Source organism: Hyla sarda, chromosome 6 (assembly GCF_029499605.1).
Source record: "Hyla sarda isolate aHylSar1 chromosome 6, aHylSar1.hap1, whole genome shotgun sequence".
NCBI classification, from domain to species: Eukaryota; Metazoa; Chordata; class Amphibia; order Anura; family Hylidae; genus Hyla; species Hyla sarda.
This window is the reverse complement of record NC_079194.1, coordinates 107173182-107200359: the sequence shown is the minus strand read 5'-3', so window position 1 is coordinate 107200359 and position 27178 is coordinate 107173182. Positions and strand designations below refer to the sequence as shown.

The 27178-nt window shown below is 43.6% G+C and overlaps 1 protein-coding gene across 1 annotated transcript in view; it reads right to left on the bottom strand.

Annotated features, from left to right (window-relative positions):
* LOC130277451 (uncharacterized) overlaps positions 1-27178 on the bottom strand; it is a 110472-nt gene that overhangs the window by 20835 nt on the left and 62459 nt on the right. The window contains exon 8 of the mRNA XM_056528123.1: positions 23805-23922. Coding sequence (XP_056384098.1) covers positions 23805-23922 — 118 coding nt within the window. The remainder of the gene's footprint in view (positions 1-23804; positions 23923-27178) is intronic.

Sequence of the window (27178 nt, the reverse complement as noted above, 5' to 3'; positions counted from 1 at the left end):
AAAAGGTGGAAGGGAACAACATATGGTTCATTGTAACCGGTGGGGGTAAAAACTTCCCCAATAAGACCTTACTCTCGCCCCCATTTAATTCCCTTCTTGGCATGTGTTACTCACCCAAAAAAGGGCGGCCCACAATGGAAGCTCTCCCTATTTCCACCTAAAAACCCTGTGAAATGGCAGTGTTTTTAGGTGGAAATAGGAAGAGGTTCCTGTGTGGGGCTGCCCTTTTTAGGGCGAGTAACACTTGCCAAAAAGGGAATTAGTAATGCGAAAGTAGGGCCTTACAGGGGAAATTTTTATCCCCACTGGTTACAATGGACCATACGTTGTTCCCTTCCACCTTTTAGAGATCTTTGCATCAAATCAATACTTGGTGGTGTAGGTGGCACATGGTGTTTTTTGCACACATTTCCTTTTGATTGATTTCAATAAAATTTTGGGAACACATATTTTATCCTAAGAAAAGTTAAGTTTTAGCTAATTCACATCCTCAATACTTACTTGTGGTCTGATGATGAGGAATGTCTGTAACTAGGGAGCAGCACTTTAACCCCTTAAGGATCAAGCCCATTTTGGCCTTAAGGACCAGAGTGTTTTTTGCACATTTGACCACTGTCACTTTAAACATTAATAACTCTGGAATGCTTTTAGTTATCATTCTGATTCAGAGATTGTTTTTTCGTGACATATTCTACTTTAACATAGTAGTAAATTTTTGTAGTAAATTGCATCCTTTCTTGGTGAAAAATCCGTTAATTTGATGAAAAATTTTAAAATTTAGCATTTTTTCTACCTTTGAAGCTTTCTGCTTGTAAGGAAAATGTATATTATGTATAATTTTTTTTGATTCACATAAACAATATGTCTACTTTATGTTTGCATCATAAAATTTACATGTTTTTACTTTTGGAAGACACCAGAGGGCTTCAAAGTTCAGCAGCAATTTTCCAATTTTTCACAAAATTTTCAAACTCGATATTTTTCAGGGACCAGTTCAGTTTTGAAGTGGATTTGAAGGGTCTTCATATTAGAAATACCCCATAAATGACCCCATTATAAAAAAATACACCCCCCAAAGTATTCAAAATGACATTCAGTCAGTGTTTTTACCCTTTAGGTATTTCACAGGAATAGCAGCAAAATGAAGGAGAAAATTCAAAATCTTCATCTTTTACACTCGCATGTTCTTGTCGACCCATTTTTTGAATTTTTGCAAGTGGTAAAAGGAGAACATTTTTACTTTTATTTGTAGCCCAATTTCTCTCGAGTAAGCACATACGTCATATGTCTATGTAAAGTGTTCGGCGGGCGCAGTAGAGGGCTCAGAAGGGAAGGAGGGACAAGGGGATTTTGGAGAGAACATTTTTCTGAAATGGTTTTTGTGGGGCATGTTGCATTTAGGAAGCCCCTATGGTGCCAGAACAGCAAAAAAAAAACACATGGCATACCATTTTGGAAACTAGACCCCTCGGGGAATGTAACATGGGATAAAGTGAGTCTTAATACCCCACAGGTGTTTCATGACTTTTGCAAATGTAAAAAAAAATTAACATTTTTACCTAAAATGCTTGTTTTCCCAAAAATGTAACATTTTTAAAAAGAGTAATAGCAGAAAATACCCCTCAAAATTTGAAGCCCACTTTCTCCCGATTCAGAAAACACCTCATATGGGGGTGAAAAGTGCTCTGCTGGCGCACTACAGGTCTCAGAAGAGGAGTAGTTACATTTGGCTTTTTGGAAGCAAATTTTGCTCTGGGGGCATGCCACATTTAGGAAGCCCCTATGGTGCCAGGACAGCAAAAAACAAACACATGGCATACTATTTTGGAAACTAGACCCCTCGGGAAAGTAACAAGGGGTTAAGTGAACCTTTATACCCCACAGGTGTTTCACGACTTTTGCATATGTAAAAAAAAAAAATATTTTTTTACCTAAAATGCTTGTTTTCCCAAAAATTTTACATTTTTAAAAAGGGTAAAAGCAGAAAATAGCCCCCAAAATTTGTAACACAATTTGTCCCGAGTACGGCGATACCACATATGTGACCCTAAACTGTTGCCTTGAAATACAACAGGGCTCCAAAGTGAGAGCGCCATGCGCATTTGAGGCCTAAATTAGGGACTTGCATAGCGGTGGACATAGGGGAATTCTACGCCAGTGATTCCCAAACAGGGTGATTCCAGCTGTTGTAAAACTCCCAGCATGCCTGGAGAGTCAGTGGCTGTCTGGTAATACTGGGAGTAGTTGTTTTGCAACAGCTGGAGGCTCCGTTTTGGAAACAGTGGCGTACCAGACGTTTTTCATTTTTATTGGGGAGGGGAGGGGGGCTGTGTAGGGGTATGTGTTTATGTAGTGTTTTTTACTTTTTATTTTATTTTGTGTTCGTGTAGTGTAGTGTTTTTAGGGTACAGTCACATGGGCGGGGGTTCACAGTAGTTTCTCGCTGGCAGTTTGAGCTGCGGCAGAAAATTTGCCGCAGCTCAAACTTGCAGCCGGATACTTACTGTAAACCTCCGCCCATGTGAGTGTACCCTGTACGTTCACATTGGGGGGGTGGACATCCAGCTGTTTCAAAACTACAACTCCCAGCATGCGCTGACAGACTGTACATGCTGAGAGTTTTGCAACAGCTGTAGGCATACTGGTTAGAGACGGCCAGAGATGGCCCCGATCAGCCAGTAATTCCGGGTCACTGGGTCACTGGAGACCTGATTGACCCGGAATCGCCGCAGATTGCTGGACTGAATTGTCCAGCGATCTGCGGCCATCGCCGACATCGGGGGGCATAATGAACCCCCCTGGGTAATATGCCGCGATGCCTGCTGAACGATTTCAGCAGGCATCCGGCTCCGGTCCCCAACCGGCTAGCGGTGGGGACCGGAATTCCCTCGGGCGTATGGATACGCCCTCGGTCCTTAAGGACTCGGAATGCAGGGCGTATCCATACGCCCTATGTCCTGAAGAGGTTAAATATGTTTTGCACTATCCATATTTGTGAAGTGTTGGTGTGGCACCATTGTCAATCTACTCTGATGCATCAGGCACTGGTGGGTGGAAATCTTGGCTGATCCAATACTGATTCATCTTCACAAAGGTCAGTCTCTCCACATTTTTCATGGACAGACTAGTTCTCCTTGGGGTTACTATGGCCCCTGCCGCACTAAACACCCACTCTGATGCCCCACTAATGGCCGGGCAGGACAGCTTTTCCAGGGGAAACTCTACTAGTTGCGGCCACAAATCAAGTTTGGATGCCCAGAAGTCCAGCGGATCTTAAAGGTGTGTTGGCATGGTTATGTCAAGGTGTGCCAACACCTGCTGATTCAGGTCCTGCTCCAGGTCTGCCTTCTGCTGATCAGTTGCTTCACTATGCGGTTGAAGAAAGATACTCATCAGCAACTGTAGACTCAGGCTGCTGCTGATGGAGCTGGTACTGCTCCTGCCACCCCACCCCTCCCCTCCCCAGCAGCCATGGCAGTGGAAGGTGAGTGCAGAAGGCCCCCTGAGTCAGACCTGCAAGAGGATGGACGATGGCGCAGATAGGCATTGGCCAACTGATTACGTAGAATGTCTCTTTAGTACGTCAGTTTCTCCTCCCTCTCAGTGGGTGTAAAAATGGCCCCCATTTTGTGCCGGTAGCAAGGGCCCAATAAGGTGGAGGGCCAGAAGTCATATCGCTGCCGAATGGTGAAAATTTGGCGGTCACTACGCAAGCAAGCGAGCATGCATCGTGCCATTTGTGCAAGTGACTCGGAGGGACGCCCTGCCTCCATCTCCACTGCATACTGCCACGATGTGTCTGGGTCCTCTGTCTCGCCTTCCTCATAACCCTCTAGCTCCTCTAGCTGCTCCTGCTCCTCCTCTCCTGTCAGATGACTAGAAAAAACACCCATCTCACAAAACCTAAACTGTGCTCCACTGTTCCCCTCCCCCTCCTACTCCTCCTCCATTTCAGCCCCCACAGGGCTCATGGGGCCGTGAGATGTAGGCGCCACATCTCCAGTGTCCTGACCAGCCATCATTTCCAACATGTGTTGTAGTACATGAAGCAGTGGAATGATGTTGTTCATTCCGTAATCCTGGTGACTGACTAATAAGGTGGCTTCCTCAAAGGGCCAGAGCAAACGGCAAGTGTCCCGTATGAGCTGCCACTGGTTAACATTGAAGTTAAACAGGCGATCCGCTTGGATCATCAAGAAATTGGTGATGGCTTTTCTCTGTTTGTATAGTCGGTCCAACATATGGAGGGTAAAATTCCATCGTGTAGAAATGTCGCAAATCAGACTATGTTGGGGGATACTGCTCTTATGCTGCAGCTCAAGAAGGGTGTGCTTTTTGTGGTGTACGAGTGGCTGAACTGCATGCAAAGTTTCCATCCCATTGCTAGGATGTCTTGGAGATGGGGGGAACACTTCAGGAACTGCTTAGCAACCAGATTGAACACGTGTGCCATGCAGGGCAGACAAGATGTTCTTCCCGTTGTCGGTCACCATGGTTCCCATTTCCAGTTTTCGTGGAGTAAGCCATTATTCGATTTCTTTTTGAATGACTTTTAGCAGTTCCTCCCCTTTGCCAAGGCAAACCATGTGAAGAACAGCGTGACATCGCTGTGCCCTGCACACAGTGGACACACAGGACAAAGTGTAGGATGACGAGGCGGAGTCGCACACTGTCACAGGACCAATGGCCTGAGAGCATGGTGGCGAAAACTGTGTGACTTGTCCAAGTTGCTGTTGTGGCTGTGCAGGAACCACCGTCACCCGTGCACTTTGGTACACACCGACAGGCTCAAGGACTGTCCCACCTTCTGTTCCACAAAATTGTGCAGGGCTGGTACTGCCTTCTTCGCACAGAAATGACAGCTTGGGACTCTCCACCTCGGCTCAGCACAAGCCATCAGTTCTCTGAAAGGTGCAGAGTATACCACTTGAAAAGGGAGGGACTGCAGCACCATCAACTTGGACAGGAGCACATTCAGCTTCTGTGCCATTGGAGTGGGCTCATACTGTTGTCTCTTGGACATGGCTTCGCTGATGGATTGCTGAAGAAATGACTGACTCCAAGTAGGAGGAGCAGGAGCATCTGGAGCAACAGAAGATGGCTATGACACACATATCCTTTTGGCTGAGGTGGTGGAGCCTTGGCTGGCTAACACAGGGAGCAGCGTGCCACTGGGTGATGCAGTTGGCTGGACTGCCACATCAGAGCCACGGTTCTCCCAGGCCACTTTATGGTGATGCCGCATATGTTGACCCAGGGCTGTTATGCCAACATTGTGACCCTGGCAACACTTCAGCTTCTGCTGACACATCTTGCATGCGTCCAGGTTAACATCCTCGGGAGGCGTGATGAAAAACTGCCACACTGCCGAGTAACTGATTTTCCTACCAACAGTCCGCACTGATAGACTGCTACTGCTGCTGACTCCTGGAACCCCTGTTCCACTACATCCAGGGAAGGTAGGCTGCTGCGAAGCAGGTGGTCTACCCGGGCACGTTTGGCTCCAGACTTACCACTTCTGCCACCATGCTGGCTGCCAACTATGCTACCACCTTTCTGGCTCAGCTGCTGCCTCAGGGGCAACCTGCAACCCTCTTCTCCTGATGATGATAAAGCCCCTTCTGCACCCAGCTCCCAAGTGCGATCGGCTTCATCATCATCGAGTTGTGTCTGCACGTCACTGATGTCCTTTTCAGGTTCCTCAACTGTGTCTTCTTCAGGAACCTGAACGCTCGCAACACCACTTCTCACTCCACTATCCTCATCACTAATTGCCCGCCTAGTGGAGGAAGCAGCGAAAGTTTCCTCCACTTCTTGGCAGGGCAGTAGCTGCCAGGGGCGGACTGACAACACTCGGGGCCCCCGGTCCAAAAAAAAAAAGGCAAGGGTCCCTGCTAGGCTCTGCATCTTGTCAATCTTATGCCATGCCCCTATTCCACACACAATAAACTAATAAAATTTATATACGTAAGAAACACTTTAACATAGGTAAATTTACAAGACCAATAATACTGGTATACAAGGAGTAAATATATACCACAACACCATAATAGGATAATATCGCCATACTGTACTGAATAAAACCATTATACACAGACCAGTATACTATAAAGGATCTGTATACAATATAAGTGATTATATACAAGACCATATGGTGGTAGATAACAGCTGTACACAGGATCTGTACACCATATAAGTGATTACAGTTACATTTTGGGACTCACAATTACGTATTTTCTGATCAGCGGCATCCTTTTTCCTTTTCTTCTCCCTCCAGATAAGCCCGCCACCTGGATCTCTTAACATCTGCAGGACAAACATGTCAGACTCTGCATTTTTCCAGTGCCCTCCCCTCCTCTACAAAATCTTTCCATCAATAGGCCCACAAACTGTAATAATGCCCTCCTTGGTGTCCTGCACAGTAAAAGTGCAGGTAGGTAGGTAGCCAGGTAACTAGGTAACTAGGTAGGTAGATTAGGAAGCCAGATATGTAGGTAGGTGACAAGTCAGGTAGGTAGTGGGCTAGCTAGGTAGTTAGGCAGCCATGTATGAAGGCCAGGTATGTACATAGTTAGGTAGCTGGGTATGTAGGTAGTTAGATAGCCTGGTATGTAGGTAAGTAGTTAGGCATCAGATATAAAGTTAGGTAGCCCCCCCCCTTCCCCGGCAGCAGAGTTACCCCCCCTTTCCCTGCAGGTATAGGCAGCCGAGTTAATCCCCCCTTCCCTGTAGGTATAGACAGCAGAGTTAACCCCCTTCCCCAAAGGTATGGGCAGCAGAGTTAGCCCACCACCCTTCACCATAGGTATAGGCAGCATACTTAACCCCCCCCTTCCCCATAGATATAGGCAGCAGAGTTAACCCCCTTCCCAATAGGTATAGGAACAGAGTTAACCCCCCTTTCTCCTTAGGTATAGGCAGAGTTACCCCCCCCCTCTTCCCCATAGGTATAGGCAGAGTTACCCCCCTTTCCCCATAGGTATAGGCAGAGTTACCACCCCTTCCCCCACAGGTATAGGCAGAGTCCCCCCCTTTTCCCCATAGGTATAGGCAGAGTTGCCCACCCCCATCTTCCCCATAGGTATAGGCAGAGTTACCCACCCCCCCTCTTCCCCATAGGTATAGGCAGAGTTACCCCCCTCTTCCCCATAGGTATAGGCAGAGTTACCCCCCTTTCCCCATAGGTATAGGCAGAGTTCCCCCCCTCTTCTCCATAGGTATAGGCAGAGTTGCCCACCCCCATCTTCCCCATAGGTATAGGTAGAGTTACCCACCCCCCTCTTCCTCATAGGTATAGGCAGAGTTACCCCCCCCCCCTCTTCCCCATAGGTATAGGTAGAGTTACCCCCCTTTCCCCATAGGTTTAGGCAGAGTTACCACCCCTTTCCCCACAGGTATAGGCAGAGTCCCCCCCTCTTCCCCATAGGTATAGGCAGAGTTGCCCACCCCCATCTTCCCCATAGGTATAGGCAGAGTTACCCCCCCCCCTCTTCCCCATAGGTATAGGCAGAGTAACCCCCTTTCCCCATAGGTATAGGCAGAGTTATCCCCTTCTTCCCCATAGGTATAGGCAGAGTGACCCCCCCCCCCTTTCCCCATAGGTATAGGCAGAGTAACACCCTTTTCCCATAGGTATAGGCAGAGTTCCCCCCTCTTCCCCATAGGTATAGGCAGAGTTGCCCACCCCCATCTTCCCCATAGGTATAGGCAGAGTTACCCCCCCCCACCCTCTTCCCCATAGGTATAGGCAGAGTTACCCCCCCTCTTCCCATAGGTATAGGCAGAGTTACCCCCCTTTCCCAGGAGGTATAGGCAGAGTAACCCCCCTTTCCCCATAGGTATAGGCAGAGTCCCCCCCTCTTCCCCATAGGTATAGGCAGAGTTGTCCACCCCCATCTTCCCCATAGGTATAGGCAGAGTTACCCCCCCCCCTTTCCCCATAGGTATAGGCAGGGTTACCCCCCCTTTCCCCATAGGTATAGGCAGAGTTCCCCCCCTCTTCTCCATAGGTATAGGCAGAGTTGCCCACCCCCATCTTCCCCATAGGTATAGGCAGAGTTACCCACCCCCCTCTTCCTCATAGGTATAGGCCGAGTTATCCCCCTCTTCCCCATAAGTATAGGCAGAGTTACCCCCCCCTTTCCCCATAGGTATAGGCAGAGTTACCCCCCTTTCCCCAGAGGTATAGGCAGAGTAACCCCCTTTCCCCATAGGTATGGGCAGAGTTACCCCCCCTTTCCCCACAGGTATAGGCAGAGTTCCCCCCTCCCTCTTTCCCCATAGGTATAGGCAGAGTTTCCCCCCTCCCCCTTTCCTCATAGGTATAGGCAGAGTCCCCCCCACACTTTCCCCATAGGTATAGGCAGAGTAACCCCCCTTTCCCCATAGGTATAGGCAGAGTTACCCCCCCCTTTCCCCACAGATATAGGCAGAGTTACCCCCCCCCCCCTTTCCCCATAGGTATAGGCAGGGTTGTCCCCCCTTTCCCCATAGGTATAGGCAGAGTTGCCCACCCCCATCTTCCCCATAGGTATAGGCAGATTTACCCCCACCCCTCTTCCCCATAGGTATAGGCAGAGTTACCCCCCTTTCCCCATAGGTATAGGCAGAGTTACCCCCCCTCTTCCCCATAGGTATAGGTAGAGTTACCCCCCCTTTCCCCATAGGTATATACAGATTTACCCCCCCCCCCATTTCCCCTTAGGTATAGGCAGAGTACCCCCTCTTCCCCATGGGTATAGGCAGAGTCCCCCCCTCTTCCCCATAGGTATAGGCAGAGTTACCCCTCCCCTTTCCCCATAGGTATAGGCAGATTTACCACGCCCCTCTTCTCCATATGTATAGGCAGAGTTACCCCCCCCCCTCTTTCCCTATAGGTAGAGGCAGAGTTACCCCCCCCTTTCCCCATAGGTGTAGGCAGAGTTACCCCCCCTTTCCCCATAGGTACAGGCAGAGTTCCCCCCCTCCCCCTTTCCTCATAGGTATAGGCAGAGTTACCCACCCCCCTTTCCCCATAGATATAGGCAGAGTTACTCCACCCTTTTCCCATAGGCATAGGCAGAGTCGTCCCCCTCTTCCCCATAGGTATGGGCAGAGTTACCCCCCCCTCTTCCCCATAGATATAGGTAGAGTTACCCCCCCCCTTTCCCCATAGGTATAGGCAGAGTTACCCACCCCCTTTCCACATAGATATAGACAGAGTCCCCCCCCTCTTCCCCATAGGTATAGGCAGAGTTGCCCACCCCCATCTTCCCCATAGGTATAGGTAGAGTTAAAAAAATAATAATTATGCTCACCTGATGTCCCATCGGCTGCGTGCTGCGTGGGGGCGGAGGTCACGTCTCCTATGTGTAAGCTGCAGATGCGGCTCAGACAGAGGGTATGCCTTCTCCTGTAGCGGAGAAGGCAGCACTGTCCGCTCCGCTGGGGATGTGGGACAAGTGTCCCGGACCTCAGTAGCGGCGACGGGCCCTTAACCCGGCCAGGCCCTCGGAGGATGTCCGATCGGACAGGCCGGTAAGTCCACCCCTGGTAGCTGCTGACTGTCCTCTAGTAGATCTTCCTCACTAAATAGTGGAGCTGAACCCACAGCATAAGATACTTCTGTGGGGGAGGGAACAGCATAGGACAGAGGCAATGGGAGGACAGGGACTGCTCCCAGGTCATGGCAACTGAGGGTTGTGTCTGAGTAACCCACTGACTGTTGACTGGGGGTGTCAGATGTCACTTGTGATGAAGTGGATGACCATGTTAACCAATCAATGATGGCAGGTGGGTTGCTGGTCAAGACACGACCGCTAGCCGATATCAGAAGCTCAGGTCTCCTGCTGCGACCTCTGCCTGATGAATTTAGGCCTCTGCCACTCCTGACATGCTTAGTGCATATATGAGGTGAGGACAATATGCTCCACTACTCTTAAAACAGTATTTGTCTACAACATCAGCAGGTGTGTACTTTTGGCTGACCTTTAACAGTATCTCGGCCCTTAAGACTTTAACAGGGACAAAATGGTACACCACTTAGATGTACGTATTTGGTATGAACTTATGAGGGGAGGACAATGTGCTCAGGTATGCTTAAAACAGTATTTGTCCACAACACCAGCAGGTGTGTAATTTTGCCTGTCCTTTCACAGTATCTAGGCCCTTAAGACTTTAACAGGAACAAAATGGTACACCACACAGTTTCAGCAGCCATTTTATAGATAGCAGTTGTTAGGTGAAGATCTCTGTGAGGGACAATAAGCAGTTAACAACATAGATAAGAGTAGAACCCCCACATATATTAGATGTTCGTATGTGCTTTGCACTTATGACGAGAGGACAATGAGCTCCAGTACTCTTAAAACAGTATTTGTCTACAACACCAGCAGGTGTGTACTTTTGCCGGGCCTTTCACAGTATCTAGGCCCTTAAAACTTTAACAGGAACAAAATGGTACACCACTTAGATTTACACTCAGGTTACACTTAATTGAGGACAATCTGCTCTGCTTACTCTAACTGGCTGGCTACTATTAGCTTTTTAGTTGTTGTACACACCAGTGCTGCACCCAAAATTGCACTTTTTCTCTCAATCTCACTCCCTTCCCTATCAGTGCTTCTAGGCTGGATTTGGGCTTGAGGTGAATCGCTGCTGTAATAAAGCTTTTCTGTGCAACACACTGTTCTCTGTCCCTTTCTGCAATAGAATGCTGATGTGACTGGGAGGTCAATTACTGCTGTAAAAATGCTTTTCTGTGCAACACACAATGCTCTCTGTCCCTCTCTCTGCAATAGAATGCTGATGTGACTGGGAGGTGACTCGCTGCTGTAAAAATACTTTTCTGTGCAACACACACTGCTGTCTGTCCCTCCCTATCTATAATAGAATGCCGATGTGACTGACCGCAAGATGGCTGCCTATTATATAGGGCTGTGACATCCCAGGGGTGGCTGGCTGCTGATAGGCTGCATGCTGCATGTGGTTCAGGGTCATCCTGCCAACCCTTGTTCCCGCCTTCTCAGGATTCCTTGCCCCATGTCCTCACATGTGGATCCGCCATTTTAGATGCCCTGGTGTCTGGACCGCACTAAATGGAGTTTATTGAAGCGATTTACGCAATCAAAGCGCGGTGATATTAGCATTCATTACGAATTGGATTTTTCCTGAAATTCGCAACAAATTCGGATTCGGCAGATTCGATTCACTCATCCCTAGAAGCAGGATAAGTTGCATCCACACCCAGTTTAACATCATGTTATTTTTAGGTACAACATTATTCTTTACTGGTAAATTTCTTAACATATACTTATAGAAGGATATTTATCATTCTTTTCAAACGTATGACTTTTATATGATAATTTTTTTTACTTACTTCTGCTTATATATGACCTATTTATCAAATAGTCGCACAACCTTGATAAATATATCACACGCAAGCAAAACCCGGGAAACCCTCTTACAAAAGCATTTTTTTAAAGCAGAAATTTTTCCCTTATGTTAATAGCCGAAGTTCTTTATCTACACTTTATTACCAGTAGCGTTACCAAAGATTGACGGGGAGGGGGGGGGGGGGGGTACCGCATTGGGTGACACCTTGACTGGTCTGCCTGGCACTAAATGGCTGCACTCCAACTATCCTGCAACAACCCATCCACCCATCCAAAAATATTAAAAACATACTTTGCCGCACCATGAATATCCGTAGCCGGTAGAAAGACAGCTCTCACCTCCCACTGGACTCAGGTGTGCACGGACTGGCGGAAGCGCAACCGCCCAATATAGCAAACTGAAGAGAACGTCCAGCACTCGATGTCCGTAGCAATAGTGTTTATTGGCATAAAAACAGATACATGAACAGGACAGAGCGTAAGCCTACGCGTTTCAGGTAACAAGACCCTTAGTCATGGCATAAAAACAACCCCAAAGGTAAAACTATTTATAGTATAACAATTAGTCATGTGACTGCCTCAGCGAACAGAGGTAAAACATGGAACTGGATTACAAATGTTTATAAGTTATACATATACAGAGGCAAAGAAATAGACATGGTAACAAAATCTTAACAGGACTGGTTATTACATAGCTGGATAAATAATCTAGTATCAAAATTTGACTTATACAATATTATCTCCATATGCTGTGGTTCACCCTATGTAACCGTGTCATGGAACCCCATAATGGTAGACCCAATGCGACAATGAAACGACTGTGCTACATCTTGTCGCAAATTGGTATCGGAGTCTCATGACACGGGTACATAGCGCAGAAATAGAGGGGAAAGGGCATATCAATACGTAAGAATAAGATCATGTCTTAAGTTAAGTCCAGCCGGTTGCCGGGTGCCTAGTAGAAAAATCCAATAGGATTCCCGGTTCAGGAGGGATCTCCTCAAATCGCCGCCTCGTGACATTCTCTTGACTCGTTCTATTCCTACCACCCTAAGGGACTCTGTATTGCCCTGATGTACATCCCTAAAATGTTTAGATAATGCTGAGATATTAAATTGTAGATTAGAGCAGTCAGATAGATGTCGTCTAATTCTAACTTTCAATGGTGTGGATGTGCAGCCTACGTATTGGCACCTGCATGTCTCACAGGAGGCCAAATATACCACATATTTAGAATTACAATTAATGTATTCTTTGATACTGTATAGTTGGTTATTACTATATGACCTGAAATCCCTCGATACTTGCATGTGTTTGCAGGTGACACACGTGTTATGGCCGCATTTCCAATTACCTGGACTATGGAGCCAGGTTGGATTGCTGGGAGTAGCACCGGTATTAAACATACTAGGTGACAATTTATTGCCCAGAGAGGGGCCTCGTTTAGAGACCATTTTAAACCCTGAAGACGTGATTTTTCCCAAAATCGGATCCTGATACAAAATAGGAAGATATTTCTTCATAATTCGTCCTATTTGGTTAAATTGTCTGCTGTACTGGGTAATAAAAAATGGAACAGATTCCCCACTTTTATGTGTCTCCTTATCCTTATCTGTGTGTATAATAAGTGACTCTCTACTTAGTTTGTCTGCCCTATTCTTGGCTAGTTTGAGTGTTTTGTCATCATAGCCCCTGTCTTTTAGTCTATTATGTAGTTGTTCGGACTCCACCTCGTATATATCTTTCTGAGTGCAGTTTCGCCGTAATCTACACCATTCCCCATACGGTATATTAGCCGTAACGTGATGGGGATGGCAAGATGTTGCCTGCAAGATAGTGTTGCCTGCAACATCTTTGCGAAATGGAGAAGAAACAACATGCTGTCCATCTGTGGAAAATCTAACATCTAGAAATGGAATATTCATTCGTGAGAAGGATGCAGTGAATTTGAGATTCAATTGATTCTCATTTATATATCTCACAAATTCCCAAAATCTTGGCTCAGTATCCCTCCATATCACAATGAGATCATCAATATATCTTCCTATCCATTTTATAGAGTTATAAAAAGGGTTAGATGTAGAGAAAATGTGTGTTTCTTCCCACTGGGACATGTAAATATTCGCAAATGAAGGCGAGTATTTAGCGCCCATAGATGCTCCACTGATCTGAAGAAAAAAGCAACCATTGAACATAAAAAAATTGTTCTTTAACAAAAATTCGGTAGCTTCTAAAATGAAAAGCTTCAGATCAGGGGAGTATCTGCTATACAAATCCATATGTCTGGACAGAGCCCGTAAGCCTTCACCCCACGGGATGGATGGGTAGAGTGCAGTGACATCGCACGTTGCCCAGGAGAAATTCTCCTGCCACTGCACTCCATCCATGATTTGTAAGACATGCTTGGTATCCCGTATGTACGACGGAGTAACGGAAACAAGAGGCTGTAGAAAACTGTCAACCCACTCTCCCAATCTCTCTCCCAAGGATCCAATCCCAGCCACAATGGGACGTAAGGGAGGGGGGAACACCCCCTTATGGACCTTGGGGAGAGAGTGGAAGACTGGGATGACAGGGTGCTGGACAAATAAATATTCTCTCATTTTTATACTGATGACACCCCGTTGTACTCCATCATCTAGTAATCGACCTAAGTCTCTTTGGCTGGTAGGGGTAGGATCTCCTGACAACCTCTTGTACGTATCCGGATCGTTGAGCATACACATATTTAGATGCTCATACAGATCCGAATACATCACTACTATAGTACCTCCCTTGTCCGAATTTCGGATTACCAAATTTTTGTTTTTATGTAAGCTTTCAATGCCCTCCATTTCCTCCTTAGTCATATTATGATGTTTGAAAACATTTTTTGTTGTACTTTTTAATTTAACCAAGTCTCGTTCTACCAATTCTTCATTTCAGGAATTGGTAGAACGAGACTTGGTTAAATTAAAAAGTACAACAAAAAATGTTTTCAAACATCATAATATGACTAAGGAGGAAATGGAGGGCATTGAAAGCTTACATAAAAACAAAAATTTGGTAATCCGAAATTCGGACAAGGGAGGTACTATAGTAGTGATGTATTCGGATCTGTATGAGCATCTAAATATGTGTATGCTCAACGATCCGGATACGTACAAGAGGTTGTCAGGAGATCCTACCCCTACCAGCCAAAGAGACTTAGGTCGATTACTAGATGATGGAGTACAACGGGGTGTCATCAGTATAAAAATGAGAGAATATTTATTTGTCCAGCACCCTGTCATCCCAGTCTTCCACTCTCTCCCCAAGGTCCATAAGGGGGTGTTCCCCCCTCCCTTACGTCCCATTGTGGCTGGGATTGGATCCTTGGGAGAGAGATTGGGAGAGTGGGTTGACAGTTTTCTACAGCCTCTTGTTTCCGTTACTCCGTCATACATACGGGATACCAAGCATGTCTTACAAATCATGGATGGAGTGCAGTGGCAGGAGAATTTCTCCTGGGCAACGTGCGATGTCACTGCACTCTACCCATCCATCCCGTGGGGTGAAGGCTTACGGGCTCTGTCCAGACATATGGATTTGTATAGCAGATACTCCCCTGATCTGAAGCTTTTCATTTTAGAAGCTACCGAATTTTTGTTAAAGAACAATTTTTTTATGTTCAATGGTTGCTTTTTTCTTCAGATCAGTGGAGCATCTATGGGCGCTAAATACTCGCCTTCATTTGCGAATATTTACATGTCCCAGTGGGAAGAAACACACATTTTCTCTACATCTAACCCTTTTTATAACTCTATAAAATGGATAGGAAGATATATTGATGATCTCATTGTGATATGGAGGGATACTGAGCCAAGATTTTGGGAATTTGTGAGATATATAAATGAGAATCAATTGAATCTCAAATTCACTGCATCCTTCTCACGAATGAATATTCCATTTCTAGATGTTAGATTTTCCACAGATGGACAGCATGTTGTTTCTTCTCCATTTCGCAAAGATGTTGCAGGCAACACTATCTTGCAGGCAACATCTTGCCATCCCCATCACGTTACGGCTAATATACCGTATGGGGAATGGTGTAGATTACGGCGAAACTGCACTCAGAAAGATATATACGAGGTGGAGTCCGAACAACTACATAATAGACTAAAAGACAGGGGCTATGATGACAAAACACTCAAACTAGCCAAGAATAGGGCAGACAAACTAAGTAGAGAGTCACTTATTATACACACAGATAAGGATAAGGAGACACATAAAAGTGGGGAATCTGTTCCATTTTTTATTACCCAGTACAGCAGACAATTTAACCAAATAGGACGAATTATGAAGAAATATCTTCCTATTTTGTATCAGGATCCGATTTTGGGAAAAATCACGTCTTCAGGGTTTAAAATGGTCTCTAAACGAGGCCCCTCTCTGGGCAATAAATTGTCACCTAGTATGTTTAATACCGGTGCTACTCCCAGCAATCCAACCTGGCTCCATAGTCCAGGTAATTGGAAATGCGGCCATAACACGTGTGTCACCTGCAAACACATGCAAGTATCGAGGGATTTCAGGTCATATAGTAATAACCAACTATACAGTATCAAAGAATACATTAATTGTAATTCTAAATATGTGGTATATTTGGCCTCCTGTGAGACATGCAGGTGCCAATACGTAGGCTGCACATCCACACCATTGAAAGTTAGAATTAGACGACATCTATCTGACTGCTCTAATCTACAATTTAATATCTCAGCATTATCTAAACATTTTAGGGATGTACATCAGGGCAATACAGAGTCCCTTAGGGTGGTAGGAATAGAACGAGTCAAGAGAATGTCACGAGGCGGCGATTTGAGGAGATCCCTCCTGAACCGGGAATCCTATTGGATTTTTCTACTAGGCACCCGGCAACCGGCTGGACTTAACTTAAGACATGATCTTATTCTTACGTATTGATATGCCCTTTCCCCTCTATTTCTGCGCTATGTACCCGTGTCATGAGACTCCGATACCAATTTGCGACAAGATGTAGCACAGTCGTTTCATTGTCGCATTGGGTCTACCATTATGGGGTTCCATGACACGGTTACATAGGGTGAACCACAGCATATGGAGATAATATTGTATAAGTCAAATTTTGATACTAGATTATTTATCCAGCTATGTAATAACCAGTCCTGTTAAGATTTTGTTACCATGTCTATTTCTTTGCCTCTGTATATGTATAACTTATAAACATTTGTAATCCAGTTCCATGTTTTACCTCTGTTCGCTGAGGCAGTCACATGACTAATTGTTATACTATAAATAGTTTTACCTTTGGGGTTGTTTTTATGCCATGACTAAGGGTCTTGTTACCTGAAACGCGTAGGCTTACGCTCTGTCCTGTTCATGTATCTGTTTTTATGCCAATAAACACTATTGCTACGGACATCGAGTGCTGGACGTTCTCTTCAGTATGAATATCCGTACTCTGGAGGCTTTTTTGTTTAATTTTGAGCCCGCATTTTGTGACATTGGTGGGCTGAGTCTTGAGTCGCTGCGCTGAGGCTGGAGTTTACGTCAGGAAGGAAGACAGCACAGCACCAACAGGCAAAAATAGTGAAGCCACACAAAAAAAAGTCTCAATACGTTACCCACCCCAAAATGTGCATGAAGCTTTATTACTATGGATGTTTCTTTTTTTTTTTTATGAAAAATTTTTGTGCCACATATGGGTTATTTACCTAGTCTGTAAAAATTCTTACATAATTATTTTGTGCCTTATTCTATTTTAACACAACATTAATTTCAAAATGTATTGGGTACGCCAGGATGTACGTGTCCTAAAATTAACAAGGTGTGCAGTGTGTATTTTCAACCTTAAAATTAATAGAGTTATTAGTTATATAATTCATTTTTTCTATAATTAACATTAATGTAGTAGCTTTGTTTCATGATGCAGAACAAGAACAGTTGTTAAAGTAAGTGTGAATGTCCTTTTCTGCAGACGTATGCACTTTCTGTAAGCCAGGTTGAACCTGGAATACATATGTGACTTTTAAATGGAGATGCAACTTTTTTTTTTCATAAATAGCGACTATCGCATTTGATAAATACATGACCACTGCAAAAAAAATTTACGCAAAAAAAATCTACTGCAGAGCTTGATAAATCTCCTTCATAGTGGTCAGAGCTCAATTTTCCTTAATCAGTCCAAATATGCGCATAAAGATAAATGAATAAATCCTGGTTGCATTTAATCACCACTAGAGGGAGCTTACTGTATACACTTTTATTATTTGTTTGGTGTATTAATCATATGCAGTAAGCTACTAAGGTAGGATCACCAGATGTTTTCAATTCAATTCAGGGACTTTTTTTTTACATAAGGGGAGGAGTCAAAGGGGGAAAACCGCTCAATGCTGCATGATGCTACAAACTTTTGCTCCACACGCGGGGGTCAGCCTTATTGGATGTGCCCTCCAGCGATTGTCAGACACCTGACACAAGCTGGAGAACACAAGGCACCAGCCAATAAGGAGCACTACATCTGTAGCATGGATGTATTAGATAAAGCCACTCTCCATTCTAAGCTGAGCTGTGCTCATGCCAAAAAGCCAACAGGCAGCAGCAGCGTGGTATTTAAATTTTAAACAGGGAAGCATACCCTTATCACTGCTTAGATCATATTGGGAGGTGTAGTATCACATGGTAAAAACTTCTTTAGTGCTTTCCCCTAACTTGACAATTGGTGTATTTGATTATTATAGTGGACATCATTTTCTAAAACACAAACACGTATGGTGCATTCTATTCTTTTACATCTTAAGGTATTATGCCCTTTCTGAGACTTAACACACAGTTACGCCCTGGAGCGTTAAGTGTCTTTGAAGCAAGTTAAGGAGGTCCAATGCGAATTGTGATCACGGAGTCTGATAAGTTAAAATGGCAGCAATAGATCAATATCAATAGAGCACTGATCACACTATACACCATAATGCTATGTAGTAGGCATAGCATTATACAGTGAATGAAACCTAATTATTGCAAATAAAAGTCCACTATGAGGACTTAATGAGGGTAAAAACATACTTTAAAAATTATATAAAAAAAAGTAAGAAAAAAAGGTAAGAAAAAGTAAAATAAAATCACCCTTATTTTCTAATTTTACAAAAAAAATGATGTGATAAACATATTTGATATCACAGTGTGCAGAATTTTCCATGCCATGAAAATATAATGCTTATGATCCCACACAGCATGAACATAAAAAAAATGCTAACTGCTGATTTGTGATCGGTCACTGTCATCATACATCAGAAAAAAAATGAATAAATGGTCCCAACGAAAACTACAAAAAACATATGTATATTGAAAAGTAAAAAAGTTAAAGGGGTCAGAAAAGGACAATTTTAAGCATACGGATTTTGTTTTAAAAAAAAAGTAGATTTTTTTTAAAGTGGTACAATAAGAGAATAACTATACTAATTGCATTGACCTACAGAATAAAGAAGACATGTCATTTTTACCATAAATTGCCCTTCATAAATGCAGTTCATTATTTTTGTGAAATCTGGATTGCAGAGTTTTCCACCACAGAAAATCAGCTATGTAAATAGGTCTAGGGAAATCCCATTCATCAAAATGGGTACATCTTATCCCTTATCTAAAGGATAGGGGATAAGATGTTAGATCGCGCAGGTCCCGTCGCTGGAGACCCGCGCAATCTCTGACACGGCACCCCATCATTCGGCGCATGGAGCGAACTCCGCTTTGTGCCCGATGACTGGCGATTCGGCCACCATGCCCCCTTCATTCACTTCTATGGGAGGAAGTGTGACGGCTATGACATAGCTCCAAGCTTCTGCGTTCCTGATGCCGCCGCTGAGGACACAAAGATTGCGAGGGTCCTTAGCGGCGGGACCCCCACAATCTAACATCTTATCCCCTATCCTTTGGATAGAGGATAAGATGTTTGTGGCAGACTACCCCTTTTACTTCATGTAGCAGACTTTTCAAGCAAAATTTTTAGCTGGATTCCACTCAGAAATTTTACTGTGTGAATGGGTCCTAACAGTGCGAGTCTACACAAAAGACCACTAAAATAATTTTACCCAGTGGTCAATATACACTTGAATCCAGCCATGACTACTGACCATCTTCCACCCCAAAATACAGAGGTGACATGCTGATGGTAGATCACCAATACAAACCAGTTGGTGACCATACTGGATTATGAAAATCTAGCAACATGCCAGAAGAAATTCTCCAGTTTCATAATCTTCAGTCATTTATTTATGAAACGGTTTACAACATGGGTTCCCCACTAATTTGATAAACAATGAGGTTCCAAACACTTTGTAAATGCACACATTTTCCTTACTCTATAATTACTGAAAGAAATGCATATTTTAAATATAAACATTTTTTTTATGCATATTTAAGTTGACCTTTAAAAAGGAGCTGCTAACTTTAGACATTCCCTTTTTTTTAGAAGTTTCCCCAACAATAAGGTATTTACAGGAGGTACTGCTGCTGAGACCCTAACAATTGGCATTATTGTGTAGAGGAATCCTGATAATAAATGCTCAAATTCCTTTTGTCCACAGGACAAGTTAAAAACTTTCTGGACAATTAAGCCTTTTTTCAGATATCTAATAAATTAACATATATTGCTAAATAAAATTATTTGACCACCTTTCTGTGGTCTTTTATGCTTTTCTTCTGCTTCTTACGCAAACCGTCTGCTTTGTTGTCTTCATTGGCCAAAGTTTCTTTCTGGTGTACATCCTGCAATGGACTTACTGTTCCTGTATACAATCTAGCTGGGAATTCAGCCAACTCTATCCCCCATCACTATGTGAGAGGAATTATAGTCAAGAACATGTACCAGGAGGGAGCTAGTGTTGACTGAATTCCTGACTGGAGTGTCCTGATCAGAAACAAAGTTGGAAAAATGAAGACAACAGAGTGGACAGTTTGCCTCAGAAGCAGAAAAAAACATAAAAGACACAGAAGGGTAGTAAAATTCCCTTTATTTACCAATAGATGTTTATCTATTAGACAGTGTACAGTAACATTTCCCTTAGGAGACATCTCTCAACAGGGGGGCACTTCTCAATAGCAGACAGTTTTTTTATTTCCCAGCAGAGTCCCACAAGACTTAATGCATTTGCACTCTCTGAATAGGGGACACATTAACACACCCAATAGGGGACAAAACACTCCCAATAGGGCACAATCAGGCTTATGTGCCGGCCATACCTTGTACACAGGGTAGCTGTCAGGGAGGCACAGCCAATACCCCAGTAAGGGGTTCGGGCTCCCAGGGGGCCCTGACCCCTGCTGCACCCCCCTGCAGCAGCTCTAGCACAGAAGCAGAAGACAGCTGTTTAAACAGCGATCTCCTGCTTCTGTACATCCACCAGCCACTTCATTCGCCCCCCTCTGATCCCCTCTTGCCACTTTATTCCCCTTGAGTAAAATGATCCCCCCCCCTTTATTACCCCCTTTGCCACATAATTTCCCTTGATCCCCCCTGTGCCATTTCATTCCCCCTTAATACCCTCTCTGCAAATTCATCACCCCCTCTTTACTACCCCTTGTGCCATTCCTTTCCAGCCTTTATCCACCCTGTGGCATTTCATCTCCTCATGCCATTTCATTTCCCCTTTATCCCCCAGTACCCTGTGCCAAATAATTTCTCTCTTATCTCTTGTGCCACATCACTTTTCCCCTTCCCTCCTCCCCATGTTGTTCTTCTTACCTGGCCAGCAGGCTCAGGTGAAGGGGCTCTTAGCAGGTTTGACATTCTCCTGACGTTCTCTGTGCTGTACTTACTGAGCGCAGTGGCTGTGAGCACTGACAAGTGATGTCAGGAATTTCACTCGTCACTGCTGGTAGCTGCCACTGCTCACAGCCTCTCAGTGAGTTCAGTGCAGAGGATATCAGGAGAATGTCAAACCCACTAAGAGCCCCTGCACCTGTGCCGGCTGGCCAGATAAGAAGAACAAAGGATGAGGGAAGGGGAGAAGTGATGTGGCACAAGGGGAAAGGGGGGGGGGATGATTTGGCACAGCTCACAGGGGGAATAAAGTGGCACAAAGAGACAAGATGGGATGAAATGGCACAGAGGGAACAAAGGGGGGAAATTAATGAAACAGGGGGGATGAAATGGCACAGAGGATGGTAAAGAGGGGGTGATGAATCTGCACAGAGGGAAATAAAGGGAGAATAACATGGCATGGGTGTGGGGGGGGGGTGAAATGGTACAGGGGGGTGATAAGGGGAGATTAAACTGCACTGTGAGATCCTACTGTATTATCACTTTTAATCGTATTTATAGGTAATTGCACTTTGGAGTGAGTACAGTACAGTATTCAGTCATTCAGAAAGATTTGAGCCTTTTTTTCTTAATAGGGAACATCTCTCAATAACCGACACTGTGAGTGTCCGCTATTGGGAGAGTCTACTGAAATAGGTTTCATCATCAGACAGCCCCTTTAACATTGCTTGCTATCAACGGAAATCTAATGTACAGATGTGCTGGATCCTTCTGAGACTAATACATGATGATTTTGACTGTGGAGCCTTCCCTCTTTAAACTGAGAATACACAAAAGAGTATTTAAAAATTGTCTTTCTAAGCCAGGCAACCTCTTAGTGACTCTTTTACTAAATTTACTTTTTCTGTAAGTTCCAACCTCTGTGATACAATGAATCTGAATGGTCCCAAATGTCACTACATAAAATACACATGCATTCTCATTTGCAAACCAATTTGAAGCTTAATAGGCCAATGAGAATTTTTGGCCTCATCTGCAAATCATTTCAATGGATCAGACCAAAGCCAATACACCCATTTCTCCTAATGACCACTAATCGCTCGACAATGTCGGGTCACCTTTAAAAATCCTACCAAAGCCAATGGAACCGAAACAAATAGCAATTAAACTGCAAGCTCTGTTGGGACTACTGTATATTTGTCATATAGGATGCCTACAAAGTTTGCACCACATTTTGGCATCCTGGGTGATGAAGACCATGCATAAGAAGCCTTTGGATGATGTATCAGCGCATAAATTCCTTGGTTGTGTTTTTTTTTTTTTTACTTTGGAGGACTGCCATTGTGCATCTTTGTAGGCAAGAATCATTTGAATTATTTCCAGATTACCTACAGCTAGTGCCAACATACTAATGTGCTGGTGTATTGACTATGCTGCGCTAACAGCTTATTAGTGATTTATTTCTCATGCCAGAATTTCATTTAGGGAAAAAATGAAAAACTTTACTAGGAAAAAAAAATTATAAGAGCAATGCACATTTAGTAATTAATTTTTTTTTCTTCTATCTTGGGATTTATCAAGCAGAAATTACAGGTACTACACATTTCAGGAAGGGTCGAGGTCGGAATTTGAAAGTCATGTAATTGTTTGGTTCCAGAAATTGTCACCTGAATAGAAAGTATACAATGTAGTAAGCAATAGCCTGTCAGTCATAACTACAAAAACACTGGCTTTTTCCTTTTTCTTAAGCGCTTATACCAAGTAGCCCTCACTATGTCAAACTATAAGATGTTTACTATTTACAGTTAAAATTAAAGGTATCTAAACTAGGGCTCTAAACTAGGCAATGTATGGAAGTCCCATTGAATGTTACTGCTGATGACCGGCATGCAGCTTCTTTTGTGTCTGGCCGACAGTGACAAAAGAATGGTATGCAGCCACTTGTAAAGCCATATATGTATGTGAACGCATTCACAACAAGGTCTAATTACATTGCACAGTATTGGGAGCACTGTGGTTGTATGATATTGTATTGAGACAATGATAGGATGAATCTGTTTTGAGGGTACTTGTGAGGTTGAATGGGTCTATTGTTGGGGATCCTTTATAGCCTGTGCTTATTAAAGGGACAGCCCCATATTTGCTTGTCTTGCTGTCTTGATAGGTTACCCACATTCCTTCTCACCCTATCCCTGTTCTGTCAGCATGAGCATGTCATGATGTACTGCCCCTATTTCCAGTTGCTTGCTCCTGTATCCTGCCCCCAACTGACAAGGCCAGTCATATTGATTCTTTATCCAAACTTTGATTTAATCTTAAAGGGAGCCAAAACAGCGGGGGAGCCTTATGAGATAAGAAGGGGTTGGAACCAAATCGCAATCATCACATGCTGGTGTGGTTTCACCCGCATGCAATGATCGGGTTTTGGTACCCATTCCCTTTCACCTCGGAAGGTATACTTCTGAGACGTTGTGCACAGGGTGGAAGTAGAGTGCTGGGGCACAGAAGACAACCACTTTATGTTCTGGTCTGGCCGTGAATTTATAAGTTTCAACTTAAGGAACCCAATGAACTGGGCAAACATTGGGATATCTATGTGTCCCTAATTTCTAAAGCTATTGCATAGAATTGATTATGGCCAGGAATTTTACCCAATAGCTTCCATTCTTTCATGTACTTACGGGGATATGCAGTTGACTCTTACTCCTCTGTCAATCCATTCAGTTCCCAAAGTTTGAGTTAATTTCACCACGCCAGCTTTTGAGGTGTTGTATGCCAACTGCTTCTGAGGGTGTGGAACTACAAGAATTGAGAAGGAAGAAGAATAAATTATTATATATCAATTAAAGAGTTTACACTGGATACATGGTCTGGCCCTAAGAACATCAATGAATCAGCCTTATTCAACACACCTTTTATTTGTGCTCGCAAAAATTCATCCAATTTGGCATGTGGTCTATAAACACCATATGGCACATGATGGTAAGTTGAAGTGTTTAACTTTAACCTTCACCCTAAACCTACAGTAACCCTACCCTGTCATCTCCCTTTGTCCCTGTCATCAAGCTAGTCATATACTCTAAGCTTAAAGCAATAAGAACATGTTCAATATTGGCTTTACACATATTGGCTACTTAACTGGAGAAAATGTAGATATCCAGAACTAAACAGATATCTTTCGGTTACAAGAATCGGGCATACTTCGTGGGAATTAATTGAAAGTCATGAGATCAGGAATGAAGGCGCCCAGCACTTAACCTGTTGTGTGGAACATATACTGTGATAGATGAACATCTGCCACTTTACCTATGGGTGATGGTTGCATTTTATTAATGATGACAAAATTAATTCTTAGTATAGAGACTATCCAATTATCCCAAGCTAGAATTTGCTCAGTTCAAATAAATTACTATATACAGTATAAACATGTACAAAAGGAGATAAACCTGAGTCATTGGTGTCTCAGAAGTCAATGACATAAACCTCAGAAAATAGTGATGAAGTCCTCATCAAACACATCAAATGGGCAAAATAAATAACAGTGACATTTTTTTCAATTTTTCAATTTCTGTTTTGTTATGGTGCATAAAATAATGGCCCAGATTCACCAATCTGTCTGCGACAACAGATGCACAAGCTTTATATTTAAATCCACCAGATTCATCAAGGTGTCTCTGGTGAATCTGAAGACTGCAAGTGTACATTTACACCAACTATTTTTTGCCTAAATGTGCACCAATGCGTTCACTAGAATTTGGTGCAATTTTTAGCAGTTCTAAAGCCACATCCCTTTCCTGTGAAGCCATGCCCCTTTTAAGGCAGGCACCCAATGTTTGGTGAGAGAGGTGGACAGTTGTCCAATGAAGTGTCTCAAATGCATGATAAATGTGGCAGAAGTCCTTTGAGACAGTTTTTGCCAAGTTTTGCTAAGATTGCACCAAAATTCTGTGGGATTTGCTATAGTAAATCTTGACCATTTTCTCCATAAGTTTTCTCTCTATATAGCATATATAGTTATCCACTGCAAATTACCATTCGTGTGCTCTCCTCACTTCCTTCAGCCTGGTTGAGCTGTCCTTCAGTTTTTCTCGAATGACACTACCCCCCCAAACCCACCCATATCCCCGCTTTACGCTGTTGATTGACTCACTGTCCCTCACCAACTGTTATCTCTAACACTGGTTGGAAATTTTTTGCAATTAAAAATGTTATTAATTTAGTTAATTATTTATTCCAAGTGAAAATGATTCTAGAATTGGCAAGAATTGTAAAATCGATATCAGCCCATGGCGAGAGAGGAAAAAAGCAGCAGCGCTGTACAGCATGCTCACCCAACACAGTAAATTCAAACCCCCCTCGTATGCCTTTTTCTCCTAATAGAGTAATACCTAGAGTATTACAGAGAACTGGTGATCCACAAAGGATCCTAACTTTCATAAAAACTAAATTAAAATTGATAATTGCCCATAAGGTCAAAAATGATCATGCTTTTATTTTTAGGCAATATCACTTAGCCCCAATTATGAGTATGTTTGCATTTTTTAGTTTGTCTGAAAGAGTTTGACACATTTTTGAAATGTTCGGGTATAAATCTTGTAGAAATTGGAGATGGGAATTTTCTTCTGGATGCAATTTTAATGCTGTATCCAGCACGCGCTTGACTTTCTGCTGGCACTAGAAGAGTTACGACCATAATCTACCACTTCTGTAACAAGATTTGCAAAAACAGACTTTTTTGTTGAAAGATTCTGTAGCGAATTCATCCTCCTAGATTTTTTTCCCTGTGGCGGTGAGCTGCTAAACACACATTTTATTAAACACATTTACAGAACAGTCATGAGCTCCCTGGTAGCTTTTCAGAAACTCATTCGGTTTTTCACTAGGCACGTTTCAACCCTCACAGAAGTTGTTATTTTGAGAGATGCTTTAAAGTATGAAAGATAAGTCTCTGGAGGACTACAGCAGTGGAGCTGAGAAACTGAGGACCAGTTAAAGCAGGCTTAGGCAGCTTGTGGATCCCAACACTACAAATCTAAGCATGTCCTTTAGTTCAATGAGAACCTACAATTGTATACATAAAGTAATTAAACTAACAGCAAGTCAGTCACATAGGCCTCATATAAGAATCACTCATTGTAAAGAAAATTTTCTTCAGCATTCTATTGGCAGATCACATAACATGGGGTGGTACCAGGCCTTAAAGGGGTATTCTAGCCCTAATACATCTTATCCCCTATCCAAAGGATAGGGGATAAGATGTCTGGTTGAGGGGGTCCCACTGCTGGAGACCTTCGTAATCTGTCATTGCGCACCCACCATTGTGAGCTCTCCTCAGCGCTGGAGGCTCCACAACTCCGCCCCCTGTGTAACCACGTGCCATCGCGATACTCCGGCCCCATGGTCGTCATGCTATACACTAGGAGCCTCCAGCGCTGCGGAGAGCTCACAAAGGTGAGTGCTCAATGACAAATTGAGGGGGTCCCCAGCAGTGGGACCCCCTCGACCAGACATCTTATCCCCTATCCTTTGGATAGGGGATAAGATGTATTAGGGCCACAGTACCCCTTTAAAGGTGTACTCCGGTGGAAAAAAATAGTTTTTTCATATCAACTGGTTCCAGAAAGTTAAATAGATTTGTAAATTACTTCTATTCAAAAATCTTAATCCTTCCAGTACTTAGCAACTCATGTATGCTCCACAGGAAGTTGAGTTGTTCTTTTCTATCTGACCACAATGCTCTCTGCTGACACCTCTGTCTATGTCAGGAACTTTTCAGTAGGAGCAAATCCCCATTGCACACCTCTCCTGCTCCAGACAGTTCCTGACATGGACAGAGTTGGCAAGAACAACTCAACTTCTTGTGGACTATACAGCAGCTGATAAGTACTGGAAGGATTACAATATTTTTATAGAAGTAATTTACAAATCTGTTTAACTTTCTGGCACCAGTTGATCTGAAAAAACAAAACAAAAAAACAAACAAACAAAAAAAAACAATGTTTTCCACCAGAGTACCCATTTAATGCAGTGTTCTCAAACTGCAGCCCTTAAGATG